Raw genomic sequence first — 18,616 nt, 5'->3', positions numbered from 1 at the left:
AAACGAGATCCCAAGAACTCAGGTATGTCACAGAGGGCTGGGGGACAGGGATGCTTCTGGGCAGAGGAAGAGCACGTGGAGGCTGACAGAGTGGGCCAGAGGTGGGGAGAAAAAGGGGCATTCAGAAACCAGAGTCATGGAGAACTCACAGAAAGAAAAAAAATTCTGGTGAAAAAGCCAAGCCCGGTTTCCTGACAGGGGACCAGGGCCACTGTCGTCCAGAGGAACAAGTCGGAAACTATTACATTTCCATCATTACCTAACAAGGCAAAGGGCATTTGATCACAGAGACATCCCTAGGGGTTTGAATGGAAAGCAAACACTGTCTTATGCTCAAGCAATAATAATACACTAAGGCCATGAGATGGTTATGTTTATTACCATGTATGGGGCTTCTGCTCTGACTTGCCTCTCATCTAGGTCCGCTCTAAACCGTACCACCAACCACAACTCAAGTACCAACAGTGGCAGAGCTGGGATTCAAACCCTTGAGCTCTGACCATGGAGGCCATACAATTACCCACTGCCACACGCTGTGTCATCTGGTAGGGCAAGCTTGGTAGTTCAGAGCTAGATGTGTTTCTCCCAAACCAACTATGGAACATCCTTCCATCAGCAGACTTTCCCTTCTGATGGCACAGAATGAGGTAGGAAGAGTAGGGGGTTGTGATCTCTGGAGAAAACTTCCCTGCTCTCAGGTGCGGTCCAGGCAGGCTGGGTTCCCTGCAGCATTTGCTGTGTCACTGGCAGCAGGGAGCAGCCTCAGGGCTTCTGTGGGAACAGCGCTTTCCAGCCTCAGAGGGGGAAATGGTGTCCGCTCCTTCCAGGATGGAGACATGCTGTCCTCCAGAAACTGAGTTTATCACCTTGAATACTTGGGAATGCTTATGCTGAAAGCTCCCAAGAATCAGAATTCAATCATTCACAATGCTTCAGAAATCCCCCCCAAGTTTGCTCATGCTACATTCTTCTTCTATAAAGAGAAAAATATGAACAACATAAAAACAAACTGAGAGCAAAAAAGAAATGAAAATATGTATTTAAGGAAACATTAAGGAATGTCTTGGAACCAGTATAGATTTAACCCAATTTCCTGAAATCCTACATCTAATTTAAATAGGCTGTGGGCTTTTAGAGCCAAAATGGACATTTTGAGTCCACCATTTTCATTTTGCAGACCAAAGTCAGGGAGGTGCAATGCCTCCGTCAGTGGCTGTCTGTCAGGGGCAGAGTACAGGCTATTGCACTTGAAGCCTTTGACCTTGGACAGACACCAGTTTTGAGCCCATATTCTTAAAGGTTTCCTTCCATAGGCTTTTGGGCCAAACATTCCCCTCACGGCCTCTCAAGTGCATCCCCAGCTTTCACAGCCTTCAGCAAGCAGCCCTTTGCTATTGATGTGGCTCTTTGGTGCCAGCTCTATGAACAAACCACCATCTGTTGCTTTTTAAAAATAAGCCTTTTTAGCTCTGGACAACATTCGGCCTCAGTATCCTGAGCTGAAAAGTTGGTTTCTTTGCAGCTGACAGATGATGGCTTATGTCTTCTCAGAACGGCTGCAGCCCATCTTTGTTGAAAGCCCCAAAGCCTTACTTTGATAGCCCAGTGAGAGCACAGGTTCAGCCTGGAGTTTAAGCGCACAGCACACAAACATCCTCCAAAGCAGGTTTGGCTATGTGGGGAGGTAAGTAGCCAGGATCTCAAGGAAGGAGGAAAATAGAGATGTAACTTAGAGCTGGAAGGAAGGCACAGAGTTGCTTCAAAAGGAAGGGGAAAAAAGGCAGGAATCACGGTATGTAATTTACAGTATCCTGCAAGGATGCCTCTTACACACAGAATGAATGCTGCAGGTCCAGAGGCACTTCTCAAACTCACATGCAAGAAGGGGCAAGATAGCCAATGGTGCCATCACATAGAAAGGAACACTTTTAGTTAAATCCATGTTGACATTCATCCCCTAATTTCTGTACCTTTGCAGTTTAAGAGGACTTCAAATTCTGCCACAGATGATCTCTGAGGGTCGTGATGTCGGTTTCCATATCTGAGACAGGAGACACTGGTAGTGCCCGGGCCAGCTTCATGGGCATGTGGCCTGTGTAGTAACTCAGGACCCTGTGCTCAGAGCCCGCACTGGGTTTAATGCCCTGCTATCACTATCTTGAAATTCGGGATAATTTTTCAACAAGGAGCTATGCGTTTTCATTTTGCACTGGGCCAGTGAATTCTGTAGCTGGTCCTGGTTAGTACCCCATTGTTTAGGTATTTGATTGAATAATATTTTCCGAGAGGGAAATGGGGGCGGTGAGTAACTGGCTTCCATTTTGTTGGGGGCACACAAAGTATGAGGACCAGAGGGGAAAATCAATGGAATTCTTTAATTTCCTTGCAAGATTCCAAAATTCTTAAAGAGATCAGATTAGGAGTAAGATGATTTAACAGGGCGCAGCTGAGGGGCACAGCAGAGGGCAGGGAGGGACTTGTACTCCAGCCTTGTCACTCACATCCCACAAGCACCCAGGCACACTGCGCTCTCCATCCTTCCCGAACACCTTTCCAATCTGGCCACCCCTCCCTTCTCTCTGGACCTGCAAAGCGCCAGCCCAATGCTCAGTCACAGCCTCCAGGCTACCCTCCCCTCCAGACCATCTCCCTGGACCCACTTTGCGGTCTTTGTTTGATCTTTTAAAAAAAATGGCTTTATAAACAACAAGGTTCTGTTGTATAGCACCGGGAACTATATTCAAGAACCTGTAATAAACCATAATGGAAAAGTATATGAAAAAGAAAAGAATTTTTTTAAAGAATATATATATAACTGAGTCATTTTGCTGTACAGCAGTAATTAACACAACACTGTAAATCAACTATACTTCAATAAAACAATTTTTTAAAAATTTAAACGAAAAAAACAGTTTTATGGGGGAATTCCCTGGCGGTCCAGTGGTTAAGATTCTGCGCTTCCACTGCAGGGGACACGGGTTTGATCCTTGGTTAAGGAGCTAAGATCCCACGTGCCGCTCCGTGCAGCCAAACAAAGAAACAAAAAAACACCCCAGCTTTATGGAGATATAATCCACATACCACACAACTCACCCATTTACAGTTCAGTGGGTTTTGGCATATTACATTATTAATTTTTTTGAAGTTGTAACTACAGGACATAAAAATTGCCATTTTAAGTGTACAATTAAGTGGCACTAATTACATCCACAGTGTTACACAGCCATCACCACCATCTATTTCTCAACTCTTGGAAACCTCTAATCTATTTTCTGTTTCTACAAATTTGTGTATTCTAGATATTTCATGTAAGTGGAACTATGCAATATTAATCATTTGCTTATTTCACCTAGCATAATGTTTTTAAAGTGCATCCATGCTGTAGCATGTATCAGAAGTTCATTCCTTTTATGACTGGATAATATTCCACATTTTGTTTATCCATTCATCCATTGATGGACACTTGGGTTGCTTCCACCTTTTGGCTATTATGAATAATGCTGCTATGAGCATGAGTGTACAAATATCTCTTGGAGTCCCTGCTTCCAATTCTTAGGAGTATACTTCCTGGACCCACTGTTGACCCCTCCAGTCCAATTGCATTCAGAAGCCAGAGTCAACTTTCACCAAGACACACCTGATTGCATCACTCATCTGCTTACAACCCTTTGCTGGCTTAAGACGGAAGTGCTCACAAGGGCTTAGGATAAAGATGGAAGTGTTCTGGGGCTTCCCTGGCATTCCAGTGGGTCGGACTCCTCGCTTTCACTGCCAAGGGCCCAGGTTCAATCCCTGGTTGGGGAACTAAAATCCCACAAGCTGTGCAGTGTGGCCAAAAAAAAAAAAAAGATGGAAGCGTTCACCAAGGTCTCTGGGACCCTGAGCTCTGGCAGCTGACCTCTCCACATCACCCTGCCCTGCCCTTTTCCCTCTGCTCCATGTCCTGCATGCATTTCTGGAGCCATGCTTCTTTGGGCTTTCACATATGCTGATCCCTTTTCCTAAGATGTTCATCCTCCCCAAATATTGATACCTAGCTTTTGCTTGGCCAACTCTTCCTGCCTTTCTCACCCATCTTGTCTTAAAAAGGTCCCTAACACCTGCTTCCCTTCCTCCTTTCCTCCCTGGGTCTCGTTCCCATGGCTCCTTGGCATTCCCTTGGCATTACCTGCTCAATGTCTGTCTTCCTCACTGTACCAATGACTAATACTAACTGAGTATTTACTCGTTCCAGGCTTTGTCCTACCCATGTCACCTGTTTCAACTCATTCAATTCTCACAAGTAGCCTGACGCCTTTACAGGTTAGGAGGTCTGGGGATGCCGTCACACTTAGTAGCAGTGTCCACACTGACAACTGGAAACCAGCGCACCCCTACGGGACAGTGGGGGCAGCCACCAGCCCTGAGGGAGCATGGTTCCCTTCCTGTGTTAGGAGCGTCCCCAGCTCCTAGCAGAGGATCCGGTATACGTAGGTACCTAATTCATATCTAAAGTAGATGGATGAATGGAATGGAAAGAACATCAGGGAACTGAGTTTTAAGCAAACGTCTCTTACTGAATGGCCGCTAAGCGCTGGGCATCCTTACCCACCCTCCCTGCCTCAGTTTCCCCAGCCTAGAGCGTGCACAAGAATACTTAGGTCCAAGGGTTATTGAGAAGGTTGAATATTTTAATGTAAACTTTAAAAATCATTGTGCCTGGCAGACTGGGTCCCACTAACAAATATTGATGTTTGCATTTGCCCCTCTCGCCCCTAGCCCAAGACAGGGAGGTAATGGCCGGAATCCGAGTTCTCCTGGCCCTGCCCCTGCCCCTGCCCCTGCCGGAGCACGGTGTGAGGCGCAGTGACATCCAGCTCTCTGGGATCCTCGCGGCCCACCTCTAAGAGGTTCCCCCAGGTAGGCCAGCGAGTCTCGGTTTTCTCCGTCCAGGCCGCCCCGCCGCACCCTACGGCGTGCGCGGTGCAGTTCAGAGCCGGCCGGCGCAGGGCGCCCGGGCCCGCCCTTGGGCCTCATGATCTACATTTCCGCGTCAGGCCCGCCGCGAACTTGGCATGCCCTCCCGCGGTGTTCGGGAACACTTTGTGCCGAGAGCCCGCCCGCCCGGCCCTCCTCCTTCCCGCCGGCGCCGCCTGGCCCGGACGCCCAGCGCAGCCCGCGGGGTTTGGGTTCCTGGACCCCAGGTACCCCACCCGGCGCGCGGCCACGGAGCCCCCAAGTACTTTGTCCTCGGTTCCCCCGAGCCCGAGCCATGCAGCCCGCTCCTCGCCCACGGGCTGGGCGTCCAAACGTAGGTTACACCGCGCGTAATCGAGAGGTTCAGAAAGATGCTGTGGCCCATTTTAAAACAAAGCCCATTTATTGCGTTCGGCGGCTGTTTGTGCCGGTCCAGTGTCAGATCCTCTGAGCGCGGTGGACAACCAGGGCCCAAAGGAAACGTAGTCGCAGCGAAAAGAAACCGGCTCTGGAGCCATCTGATCCGTTTTCAGCACAATGCACATCCCTCTCCCTCCTCTCTCCCCCCAGCCCCGCGATGGTTCCCCTCCTGGCTGTGTAAGCTTTGGCGTCCGGCAATGCTCCGGGTCTCGGTCTTCGCTTCTGTGAAATGGGGATAACTGTGCGTGCTTGGTGATTCTACACGTGGAGCGCGCTGGGTCGCAGAGACGTCAGTGTTGCGGTCCCATACCTCCAGTACCCCATCTTCCCGCGGCCCCCACCCCGGGGCTCCCGGGCTCCAAGCGCGGCTCTGGCTCCCAAGTGCGTCACGGGCACCGGCCGCACTCCACAGGCGGCCAGGGCGAGGCTGGCACGGGGCCAGCGCGGGCCAGGCCAGGGGCGCTGAGCAGTCTCCGGGGCGGGGACCCGGGCGTGGAAGGCGCTAAAGTTGCGCGACCCTCGGCGCGCTGTTGGGGGCGCCCTCCGCGGCGGGCAGCGCGCCAGGGACCGGCCTCCGCAGCTCTGGGCGCGAGAGGCTACACTTTCCCTTCGCCCCCCGCCCTCGTTTCCTCCCGCGCGGCCGCAGCGGAGATTTCCTCTCGGGGAAACCACGCGGACTCTTCCCGGGGCTCCTCGCCCCGCCCCAGTTCTCCGCCCCCTCCTCTTTGCTGGGGAGCCGGTGCTAGCCCGCGGCGGGGAGGAGGCTCTGGCAGCCTGGGCCAGGAGGTGGCAGGGGGCCGCGGAGCCGCTGGCTACCAACTCGCCCTGCCATGTGACGCCGCCCTCCGCCCAGCGACCCCCCGCGCGCCCCGGGCCCGCGCCCGCGCTCTGTCGCGCCGCGCACCATGCTCCTGCCGGGGCACGCGCGCCCACCGCCAGCGCCCCAGCCAGCGCAGCATCCCGGCCTCCGCAGGCAGGCAGAGCCTCCCGGGCAGCTCCTGCGACTCTTCTACTGCACCGTCCTGGTTTGCTCCAAAGAGATCGCAGCGCTCACGGACTTCTCCGGTAAGAAGCGACCTCCCTTCGCTGTGCGCCCCCGGCGCCGCGGGGCGCCCAGGTGAGCCCTCGGTTGGGGGCAGGCGCCCGAGGGGGCAAGGCCGGGTTGTTTTAAAGTTGGAGCGCGCTCAGAGCCAGTTTTCTTGCCTGATAATAGGAGCCCTTAGCATATTCAGTAGCTGCGCATGTTGAGTGGTGGCAGGGGAGCACCCCCCCCCCCCCCCCCCACAGCAGGGCCCCCCCCCCCCGCCCGAGAAGGAAGGGTGGGTAGGGTATTTGGAGTTTTTCCCTCAATGAGTTGACCTCCTCGTCAGTTTCCCAGGGTCAGGGACCCGACCCCGATGGATGCGGGTCGGCTTAAAATACCTTAAACTGAGCCCTGTGCTGTTGGAACACGTGTTGTGGTCCACGTTGCACTTGGTTTGCTCTCCGCATAGTCCGGGTGTGCCCCAGCCAGCCTCTCAGGTGCCCACGTAAGGAATCCAGCCCAGAGGACACTTGACCTGAAGTCTGCGCCGACAGGCACGAGGGAAGCCCAAGGGGATGGGAGGTCTGGTGGAGATGCAGTAAGAAGGTGAGTAGAAGCTTACAGAACAGAGAGGAGACTGAGGGGTAGGACTTGACCGCCAAAAGGCACCAGCGTCCCCCACCTCCATCCCCCATTGCCCGTCACCTGTCGCCTTAACAAAAAAATAACGACTTCCCCCTCCCAGTAAAGGATGAGGCTTTTCTTTGGGGGGATTGCGACCAAGGCTTCCGCAGCTGATCTCAGACAGTTCTGGCGCTGTAGGTGTGGCGCAGCAAAGTGAGAGAAGTTTCTGGGTTGACGAGGGCTATAGGAGCCGCATTCTTACGTTACGGCCGCGCTTGCTTAGAGTAACAACGTCCTTGCAATTGTATCGGACCTGGGTCTCCGTCTGGTGAGGTTGGAGGGAGGCCTTTCACCCTTTCCTCGCCCCTGCCCTGCCCAGGAAGCAGCTCTGAATCCTACTCTTCCCCTTTTCCAGCGTCTTCTGCCAAGTCCAGGCTTCCCGCATCCCTGCCTGAGGGTCTTTTGCGGTGTAATCATGGCAAACAGGAGTCGTTCCTCAGCCCTATTTGTGCAGTAGACTAGTACATGGCAGGGGACACTGGCAAATCAGAAGCTGAGTTGGGTTTCTAGTTTACTTACAGAGAATGTCATTGTTAGCTGAGAGCCCTTGGGTCAGAGTTTCTTTGCTTTGAATATTTAATATCAAGGCAGTGTTTCCACCTAGCAAAGGAAGCCAAGATATGTCTCTTTGGCAAGGAAACTGTGGTCCTTAAAATCCAGCACCACAGGGTCAGAGCGCTATGGTAAATGTGCTGGGAAACTGCTGAATATCAAGTGCTATTGACTTTTTTTTTTTTTGGTAATAGAACTTTCTTGGCTGCTAGAAAAGTTCTCTCTTTGCTGGTTTAAGCTATGGAAAGCAGTTCTGAATTCAGCCACCATCAAGCTCTGAATATTGTTAAGGAAAGAACTGAAAGCCAACAAGCCCTTCTTTTGTGACATCATCGTAACGGAACAAATATTGCTTTAGGTAAATCGCGGTGTAACCATTAGATTATTTTCATAGATTAAAGACACTTAGAGTTTGTTTCTTTAGTGGAGCAGTTGCAATCCTTGAAGCAGTCTATAGGTTACCACCCAAGTTTGGAATTGTCTGTACGGAGCAACTGTTCCAGAGGGTGAACTTGAGCTATCAAACAGGGATGCTCTGCCCTGGGAAATGGATGTTTTCATACATGTTTTTCTAAATGACTAAACAATAAAAGGAATTTTCTCCTGCTTTTGATGGGAACCTAAATTCCAGGGTTTAAAACTCCCTGAGCCAGTGTTGGGTCGGCGGTGATATTTCCAGGTGCATCCACAAGGAGTTCCCATGTTTCCTCTGGTCAGCCTTGCTCTTGTGATGTGAAGACCAGGGAGACAGTGCCCGGGAGCCTTTTGGGAAGAAGAAAAGCAAAATAAGCTTCTCTGAAACCACAGACACGCTCAGGTTTAGATCTAGATTCTATCTTGTGTGGCGTTGGGGAAATATTAGAAAAGGCTCAGGGAGAAAGATGAAGTCTTCAAAGTTGAGTCATTTGATTTGAAACTTAATGAACCTTTAGGGACCCCTAACCATGTGACATACGGCATCGAGGAAAACTCCTAAGCTCCAAAGATGACAGTCTGAGGGTCCAGTTGAATGTTTTCATTGAAGCAGTGGGTCCTGATCACGTGACTCCAACACACACCTCCGCCCCTGCCACCCCCCAACTGTGGCCTCAAAGCCTGATGCCTGCTTTCCTGGGGACAGGAGGTCCTATTCCTGCACTTGGAGGGGTGTGTAGAAACCAGTGCCTGAAAAAAGACAGTGGACCCTCCCTGTCGGAGCCTGACAGCAATAGCTGAGAGCTGGAGAGCAGCATTTGACAATGTAGTTACTTGCTTGTTTTTCTAAACAAGGAAACATCAAGGAGCCAGACAGAGGGAGGGTGGAGGGAACTTGGGACCCCCTTCAACCTTCGTGAAGAAGGGGATGGTGAATCCAGGTGAAAGAAAGTGACAAAATGGAAGGGGTCCCAGCTATTGTCTGTACAGTGTAGGGCCTCCTGGGAGATTAACAGTGCGGAGTTTTGGAAAGTTACTTAAGCCTTTCTCTTCTTTGCAACTCTTCCTTGAGCTTTTTCCTGAGGCTGTCAGCTGGTGTAGTTTTCCTGGGTCATTGATTTTTTTTGGCCCCAGGGATTCCAGCATCGGATCTCACTCTTAATAAGCCAGAGGCTGCATCGGGGCCTGCCTCTCCCCCTCCATGCTCGTGACTTGTGCTAATCACTTCCAAGCCTGCTAGGAAACAGGCTCCCTAAACACCCCCTTCCGTCTCCTCCCTGAAGACGTTGAGATGCTGCCAGCGGCCACTGGAAGGCTATCATCACTGCATTAAAAACACATCCCAGGAAGGCAAGAACAGTTCATGCAAAATTACTGCCTCTGATCCTTAATCCCGAACTCAAATGTGCTTGGCTTTCATCCATTTTCCTCTGGGATGGTCTTCTGGTCTTTTGACTGCATTCCCAAATTGAGGATTTAGCCTGAGAGGTCCAAACTGATCACTGATTTTTTTTTTTTTTTTTAATAGAAAGGTAATGTCAGCATCATCTTTGTTCAAAGAACAAGGCAGGATGAGGGCAGAGGGGAGGGAGGGGTGCCATTTTGGTTCCAGCCATAAAACGCTAAGGACCCTCTACATTTGGTCCTGCTTTAAAGCGTGATGTTTCAGCGCATCCCTGAACTTAGTTTGCCGTGTCCGTCAGGTCTTGTTCATGTTTTTGGTGGTTTTACTCTTTGCTGAGGGCAGGCACAGTCTTCTCCATCTGCTCTTCCCTTTCTCCCTCTTCTGTTTTATTTCGTGTTTTTTCTTTTTTTTCTTTCTTCTCAAAGAAGTTCAAAGTGATGGATGGGCTGATGGGCAGAGAGGGAAGGAAAGGATGGAAAATTCACCAAGTTCCCACTTGGATTCCCAGAAGACTCTTGACTTTTGACAAAGTCGTCATGACCATATGTTTACACGTTTGGTTTTACCCTAGGGCACGTAGTGGTAAATGTGGGAAGCAGAAAGGAAAGGAGGTGAGAAACAAGGGGAGCAAAGCAGCTTTTAAGGCCTTCCTTGTACCCAGATGTCCTCAGACCTCAAAGAAAGGGCACTGCACGAGAGAAGTGGGTCTCTGGGCTGACGTCCTACCTCCCGCCCCCGGGAATCAGTAGGCCAAGCAAACAAGATATGGGGCTTGTTATCAGATCATTTGCAGCCCAGCAAATTAGCCCCATCCTAGCTCCTATTTCATTGGTCAGGAATTTCAGAATGTAGAAAAATGGTCACTCAGTTGATCTTGGGGGCTCGGGGGTGGGAACTTGGTCGTGATGGAGTTGTCCATTTAGCAGAGGTTGAACCTTCCTGTTCTGTTCAGAGAGGCAGTGGGTCTCAACCCTGGCTGCACACTAGAACTGCTTGAGTCTAAACAACTGTATGGATGCTCTAGCGGCAACTCAAGGCTTCTGATTTAATTGATCTGGGAGATCCAGGCATTGGTTTCTTTTTCAAAGCCCCCAGGCAATTCTAGTGCACAGCCAGAGTTGAGAACCATCGCTCTGGTGTCAGAGGGCAGGGCTGCCTCCTATCTTTGTGTCAGTTCATCCACGGGGACACGGGCATGGCGGGGTCTCCCTTCCCCCCCCCCCCCGCACCCCAGGGCTCACCACCAGGGAGGCCAGGATGTATTTTCCCAGCTCTCAGTTTGCCACTGCATCCCAGCACACACGTATGCACACACTTATACATACATGCACGTGTGCCTATGTGCACATGCACAGCTCTTCTTTTTAGTATGCCTTGGTCACATCATCCTTTTATTCAGGATTGTCTTCATTTTCAAAACTTTTATGGAGCGAAAAGCCAGCTCGTAACGAAGGAAAAAAACAAAGCAAATGTCTGCAGGAGGTGTCCAGCTGTCACAGAAAAAGAGGGATGCAGAGTAAGTGTCTCAAAGGGCTAGTCTGTTTCCATGGAAAGTGACAAACGTTTGAAAAGTGTTCTCCCCCAGCTCTTTCTGTAGCCTAGAAGAGGAGTCTGGGTAAGGGAGTGGTCCTGTTATTAATGGCTTTGGTCTCCCAGGCGCTTAATTGGAAAGGGCAGCCTAGTAGCCGTTTCAAGGAAGGAACAGAAAGGAAGGGTGTAAAAATTAATTGAGCACAGGGTTATCTGATTTCATCCTCACAGCAACACTGTGAGGTAAGTAGTAGTCTCACTTTACCCAGCCTCAGAGAGGTTAAGTGACTCGCCCAAGACCTCCTAGCTAGGAAGCAGAGCAGAGGCAGACCCTAACTCCAGCCCAGGAGTAGGGCCAGGCTGCGGGGCTTGGCCCGTGTGGGTGCTGAGTGGGGCACAAGGCCAGAGAAAAAGTGCCACAATTTGCTTAACCTTTCTGTATAGTCCTTGGATTGACCGTGGCGGTTTCAGTTGCCCTCTGGGTAGACTGACCTTTTCCCATTCCTTCCTTCCACATCTTCTCATCACAATTCATCCATAGTAGGTACAGGCACAAGGTCATTAGCGGATACAGGAGAAAAATGTTAGAACTTCTGTTCTTTTCTATTTGTTTCTTTTCTATCTTTAAAAAAGAAGTTATGTTTTGCTTATAATTAACGTAAAGTTGAGGGAGTTCCCTGCCTGTCCAGTGGTTAGGACTTGGTGGTTTCACTGCCGTGGCCCATGTTCAATCCCTGGTCAGGGAACTAAGATCCCATAAGCCACGCCATGTGGCCAAAAACAAAAACTAAAAACAAAAACAAAAAAAACCCCATACAAGTCGACAGTAGAACAGTACATAATCTCTTTTTTAAAAAATTTATTTTGGGCTTCCCTGGTGGCGCAGTGATTGAGAGTCCGCCTGCCGATGCAGGGGACACGGGTTCGTGCCCCGGTCCGGGAGGATCCCACGTGCCGCGGAGCGGCTGGGCCCGTGAGCCATGGCCGCTGAGCCTGCGCGTCTGGAGCCTGTGCTCCACAACGGGAGAGGGCACAACAGTGAGAGGCCCGCGTACCGCAAAAAAAAAAAAAAAAAAAAAAAAAATTTATTTCATTGAAGTATAGCTGATTTATAACATAATTTCTAAATGTAATATAGTGGAGATGTGTTCTCAAAATATTTTTACTGATGGGGTTCATGATTTAAAAAATTGGGAGACCACTGGTCTTCTCAGCCATCCTGTCAGCACCTTTAAAATTCTTGAAAAGGCACCACTTTGGAAATAACATACACTGAAAGAACAACTGCGCCTATGTGACCCAGCCCTACCCCTACCATGCGCACTACCCCAGTTAACAACTGCTAGTAAAATTTAGAGGCAGGATGTGAATCCCGTAACAGTCTTGCTTCAAAAATCCATACTCTTGTCATTCAAGCTAAGTAATGGACGTGGAAGCTAGGGGCGAGGCATTCTGAACTTTTATGATACTTGGCCACTATTTTATTTTATTTTTATTTATTTTTAAAATTTATTTATTTATTTATTTATTTATTTATGGTTGTGTTGGGTCTTCATTGCTGTGCACGAGCTTTCTTTAGTTGCGATGAGTGAGGGCTACTCTTCGTTGCAGTGTGCGGGCTTCTCATTGTCGTGGCTTCTCTTCTTGCAGAGCATGGGCTCTAGGCACGCAGGCTTCAGTAGTTGTGGCACTTGGGCTCAGTAGTTGTGGCTTGCGGGTTCGAGAGCTCGGGCTCAGTATTTGTGGTGCACAGGCTTAGTTGCTCCACAGCATGTGAGATCTTCCCAGGCCAGGGCTCAAACCCATGTCCCTTGCATTGGCAGGCGGATTCTTAACCACTGTGCCACCAGGGAAGCCCTCAGCCACTATTTTAATGAGGCTGATGTGTTTGTATCTTTCTGGAAGGAAATAGCTTCCCTGAATAACATCAGTCCTAGAGTCACCTAGATTTTAGCGATAGAAGGAGACTCTCAGATGGGAGGGTGGCTGACCAAGTGATTCTAATCTGTTTTCTCTGAGCTTCTCTCCTTCCCTGTGGAGTCTCTAATTCTGCTACCCCTTAGCTGGCCCCTATGTGTGCACCATCTCAGTTTAAACTCTGACCCATTGTAAGGGGTATATTCTTTACTTGGTTCCCTTAGCACAAGTAAGAGAAGTTAGTTAAAAATACTATAGTGTATCAAGAACATAAAGCACTGTGTGCCGCACAGCGCTTTAAGAACTTCGTGTTCATTAACTCATCTAATCCTCACAACGCTACGAAGGGAACACTCCTATGATAAGTTGAAGAAACAGCATCAAGAGAGGCTAAGTAACTTTGGGGGATTTGAATGCAGGCAGCTTCTCTAATACTAAAACAAATAAATGACAAGTTGTTTAAAACAGTGCCACTTCTGTAATGTTTATCTCTTAATATACCAGATCCAAATCTTTCCCAGGACTTACAGGTATTGTCCATTCCGTGTCGTGTCTAGAGATAGCACCATCCAGCCCCAAATAACTGATTACGGGATAGGATCTATAATTCATTTCTGGAAATATGGTGGAACTGGTGTTCTGGAATTGTTTCCCCAACGAAACACTTAGGGCTGGTGAATAAAACATAACAAACATCCTTTAAATGCATGAGTGAGTGACTAAATGCAAGGAGTGGCCAGGGAACAAAAATGAAGAGGGATCAGAGAACTGAAGCAGTTTGCTGGCACCAACCCTATGGCTACACTGGGGCCTTTGATGAGCTTTACAACCAGGATTTAATAGGTACATGAGGGCAAGAGACAAGGCATTAGACCAATGTCAAGTGAGAAATTGGAATAAAGATCTCCTTATAAGGCCAGGACATGGAAGGGCTAAACACTCATAAAAAGATGCATGAAAAACAAATCAGCCTTCTTGTAAAGAAAGATGACAAGGAAACATCTCAGCTTAGGTTCAGGATTGGAGGAAAAAATAATCTCTGTTGAGACTATGTAACCACAGGTCTGCCTTTTCAAGAGTCTGGGTTTTGAATTCACGTTGCCTTTACCAGGAAACGCAAGCTGAGAAACTGAAAAAGTTGTCCCAGGTTAGCAGTGCCCCAGGGTGCCTGGGAAAAACACACAAATACTCCCTGCATAGAAACATCAACACAGGCCCCACAGATTCTGATAGATAAAATTCTGCTGATTATGAACACAGTATCCAAAATTACACTATATGAATAATAGTCAGCAGCAAAAACAACAGAGTTTTTAATAAATAAAATAGGGAATGTAAAACATAAAAAAAAAATAAAAGAGAATCTAAAACATGAAGAAAGAATGAAAGGCTATCAAGAAAGATCAGGCATATTTTTTTAAGGAATCAAATATATGTACTAACATGAAAAATATATTCATTGAAGTTCAAAGCTTGATGGGTAGATTAGATGCAGCTGAAGAGAGAAATAGTGAACTGGAAAATAAAGCTGGGAAAATGATCCAGAATGCTGCAAAAGAGATAAAGACACGGAAAAAAGTTTATAAGACATGGAAAATGGAATGAAGGTTCAACATACAGCGGATCAGTATTCCAGAAAGGGAGAATAGGGAAAATGAGAGAGAGGCAACACTCAAAGTGATAATACCTTAGAGTCAATTTTCAAGAGTTGATGAATGATTCAGATTCAAGAATCTCAAGCAAGATAAATAAAAATAAATTTATGCCTACCATATTAAAACTACAAAATGCTAAAACAAAGTGACAGTTTTAAAACGATCAGAGAGAAAAAAATTTTCATCTATAAAGGCTTTCCCATAACAGTGAGAGCCAGAAGCCAGTCAAATATTTTCCAGGTTCTGGGGGAAAAAAAACTGTCAGTGCAGAGCTATATACCCAGCTAAACTATCTTCAAGAGTGAGTGTGAAATAAGGGCACGTTTACCACTAATAAATCCTTACTGAAGAACTACTAAAGAATATACTTCCTGAGGAAGGACACTGAGTCTAGAAGGAAGACTTGAGATATAAAGAAAAGAAATGATGAGCAAAGAAATGGTATAACTTCTAATGCACTTTACCTATATTTTTTGCTGTCTGCCTGCTTAGAGAGTGTCGTTTCCTTGCCTTGATAGAGATGTTCTCTAAGATATCTTGTCCTTTTGGCAGCTAAAATCAAGAGATAGCTTTTTGACCCAGTTGAACTCTTCCACTGACTTATGACTTTCATCCTGAGGGTACCCAGTACTCCTTACCAGATGGGCATCAGTTCCCTTGTGAGTACACAGTGGAAGGTCTGTATGAAAGAAGAAGAAATGTTCTCAGGTCTTTCAGGTATCAGATGCTGTGCTAGGTATCATACAGGCCTACACTAAAGAGTCAGTTCTGTCTTGAGAAAGCTTCTTTCTCAGTGGTTTCATAGTCACACAGATAACAAGCAGTTTGAGGGATGAAGAATAGATTTGGCAGGTCACATTCTCAAAATGGTATCCAAAGCACAGAGCTTGGAATTGAGGGTTTAGTAGTGTATCCATAGACCTACCAGATGACACTGCCCATGTATAGGTTTTACATTTTCACACCTGCATTTCAGGACACCTGTATCACTTGCTCACTCAGGCTCCTGGAGATGAATTTCTCCTGCATTAACAATGTAGGGAATGAAGCGATGCTTGGGGTTAGTTTCGACGTGAGGGTCAAGTTTTCTATACACAGAGAAGCAGGCAACATTAAAATTCAAAACTCAGGCCACTGACTCTGAAATGTATGTTTGCAAACTGTCTGATTTCATGTCTGCCTCAGATGTCCCATGAATACAAATCACCTCATTTGGGGTTGGAGGAGCAGGGAGGAAGAAACCTAAGAATGATCTCCAAAACAAATCTTTAATTCGGATGAGGATAATAGAATGTAATCCCATTTCAAGTCTGTCAGCATTCCTTTGATGATTACAAATGAGTCCCTTTTCCCCTGCAATGTGGGGGAATAATCTGGATAAAATAACCCTTTTTGTCTGTGACGGCCTGAGTGATGCATACTCATGACAGCTTTCAGAGTAGTGTTTCAGAGTCTGAGAAGGGTGCTCTGCTACCAAGTCCTTCCCTTTCTACTCTTGACTTAGAAGATTTTCCCCTCTTTTCATGTTTGGCGGCTTCCAAAGGTCTCAGGCTTAGAAATCATAAATCAATCGTAGTACTGTACTCTGGAACGAGAGAGACCTGGGTCACGGAGCCCTTTCTCTTCTCTGTTTGTTCAGCGGGAGACAGGTGGAGATGAGAACGCACGATCTTATCTAGAAGGCCAATTTGTACAGCTTTTGAGGGATACACTTCAAGGAGTGCATGCAATTATAGTCTCCTTTCTATTAAAAACATGTACACTGACTCAAGTTCAGGCTCACACACCTCTTTTCTGTCCATTTGATGGTGAAATTAAGGGACAGTCGTTTTTAAACACCTTCTTCTATGTTGTGAGGCCTAAACACACCTTCCAAAGCTAACAATGCCAAATGCTTTGTGGACAAGTCAGACCGGATATAAAGACTCAGGTGCCATCTGCAGCCTCCGGATGAAAAGGGGCCTCAAAGGCCCCGGAGCTGCAGGACCTGCTGCGTGGAGTCTGTCCTGCAGGCTGTGGAGAATTCTACAGAACGGAGCCCATGGTCTTCTCTGCTTTGCCTCTTTAAACCTTAGTTTAAGTGTGAAGGTCCCTTTCTTCTGATTTACTTTTTTTTTTTTTTTAAGCAAAAGGCTCCAAGATTTTTGTCCCCAGGATTATGTGTAAATAGTGTTATGGATCCCTAAAGCCATAAAGCAGTGCTTTGAGGAAAAAGGTCTCCTCTTGTCTCAGACTTCTGTGTTTCTTTCTGGCTCTTCAAGGCAGGTTATTTGGGTTGTCAGTCTTCACCAAAAATGCCATGTGGTCCTTATAGTAGATGGCTGTCTTCACTCAAGGAAAATTTAGCTTGTCCTAATGTTTAATCTAAACCAGTGATTCTCAGTGCTTACTGAAATAAGACAGAGAAGGACAAATGCTATATGATATTTACTTATACATGGAATCTAAAAAATAATACAAATGAACGTATATACAAAACAGAAACAGACTCACAGACTTAGAAAACAAACTAATGGTTACCAAAGAGCAGAGGGAAGCGGGGGAGGGTTAAGTTAGGGGCATGGGATTAATAGATGCAAACTACTATACATAAAATAGATAAGCAACAAACAGTTACTGTATAGCACTGGGAATTATACCCATTATCTTGTAATAAGTTGTAACGGATTCTAGTCGGCAAAAATACTGAATCACCGTGCTGTGCACCCGAAGCTAACACAATACTGTACATCAGCTGTATCTCAATAAAAAAAGAAAGAAAGAAGCCAATGATTCTCAACCCAGGGAGACTTTGTCCCCCCGGAATATTTGGCAATGTCTGGAGGCAGTTTGATTCTTCACAGCTAGGGGCGCTATTGGCATCTGGTGAGTAGAAGCCAGGGATGCTGCTAAACATCCTAGGAGAGCCACTACAGCAGGGAATGATCAGGTCCTCAGTCCTCGTGCTGAGGTTGAGGAATGCTGGGCCAGACAAGACAACATGCCATGGCTTTATGTTCTACAAGTTCGGAATCTCAAAAAGGTGGGAACAGTTTTTAAAAACCAAGGTTGAGTCTGGAAAACCTAGAGGTGGCTCCACGATGCTCTTTTCAAGGCCAGCTCGCCTTCTGCAGCCACCCAAAAGCCTTCAGTTCCTCAAAGCCAAGGACGTGGCAATCCAGGCACTGCTCTCATCCAGGAGATTTTTCTTCAGGCTCCCCTCACCCCCAGCTTCCTCTCTGGAACTTGCCTATGTCTTTGGCCCTTTTGTCCTCCTCCTTTCAAGCTCAAATACTAGCCATCGTTAATGTCAATCTAAAATAACCCTCTGGATGCAGAGATGTTTAGACTTGAAGTCGCTTGCTCGCTCACAGTGCGAGGATGTGTTTGCAACACCTCTCAATTATTTCACAACTTCACTGAAACAATCCTAGGCGTGGGGCAGGATGGGGGGGCAATTTGATTTGAATTTTTAAAAGGAAGAGAGCAAATCTTGAAAACCATGCTCAGATCTGCTTTTCCCTGGCTCCTCTCACTGCCTCCCCCAACTTTCCTCCTCCTCTGTTCCTGCTTCCCTTCTTCCTGCACCCTGTCTAACCGCCCCCCACCTTTGCATCCACAGACTGACAGCACATATACCCGCTGACATTTCTGTGCAACGTTGTGTCCCCATCTGTGCCGCCTGTTATATACTCTCTAAAGAGACCTGTTCAAAGATGGTTCTAAGAGTGTTAATTGCATGGATGAATCATCGATTACTATTTCAGTGCAACCCTGCCCACCCCTCTGTGCTGAATGTTATCACCTTATCAGGCCACATTTGAAGCTTCTGTGGTCATGGGACCGGGCATCATTGTAGGGCCCACACTGAGTAGAAGGAGAATCAAACAGATTCCTCTGAAATGATAGCTACAACCCCTGCCCAGAAGCCACCAGACCGGCGGACAGCCAACCACTGTCAGAGCTTGCCTTTCTCTGTCACCCTTCTTTCAAACAGGTTGCAACACTAATTAAAATATTTCTTTCTTTCTGCCAAACACAGAGAAAATACAGTATTGTTTCCAAAAGAGCAGGCAGGGG

The 18,616-nt window shown here is 47.7% G+C and overlaps 1 protein-coding gene across 2 annotated transcripts in view; it reads left to right on the top strand.

The window, feature by feature from the left end:
* Nucleotides 1–5,863: 5,863 nt before the first annotated feature.
* The window catches only part of EVA1C (eva-1 homolog C), an 86,729-nt gene continuing 73,976 nt past the window's right edge, over nt 5,864–18,616 (top strand). For both annotated transcript variants that reach the window (XM_007447417.1, XM_007447416.1), the window contains exon 1: nt 5,864–6,441. In XM_007447417.1, coding sequence (XP_007447479.1) covers nt 6,282–6,441 — 160 coding nt within the window. In that variant the 5' untranslated portion in view covers nt 5,864–6,281. The remainder of the gene's footprint in view (nt 6,442–18,616) is intronic.

Source organism: Lipotes vexillifer, unplaced genomic scaffold, assembly GCF_000442215.2.
Source record: "Lipotes vexillifer unplaced genomic scaffold, Lipotes_vexillifer_v1.1 scaffold689, whole genome shotgun sequence".
NCBI lineage: Eukaryota > Metazoa > Chordata > Mammalia > Artiodactyla > Lipotidae > Lipotes > Lipotes vexillifer.
The sequence above is the reverse complement of the archived record's forward strand: the minus strand, read 5'-3'. Positions and strand labels throughout refer to the sequence as shown.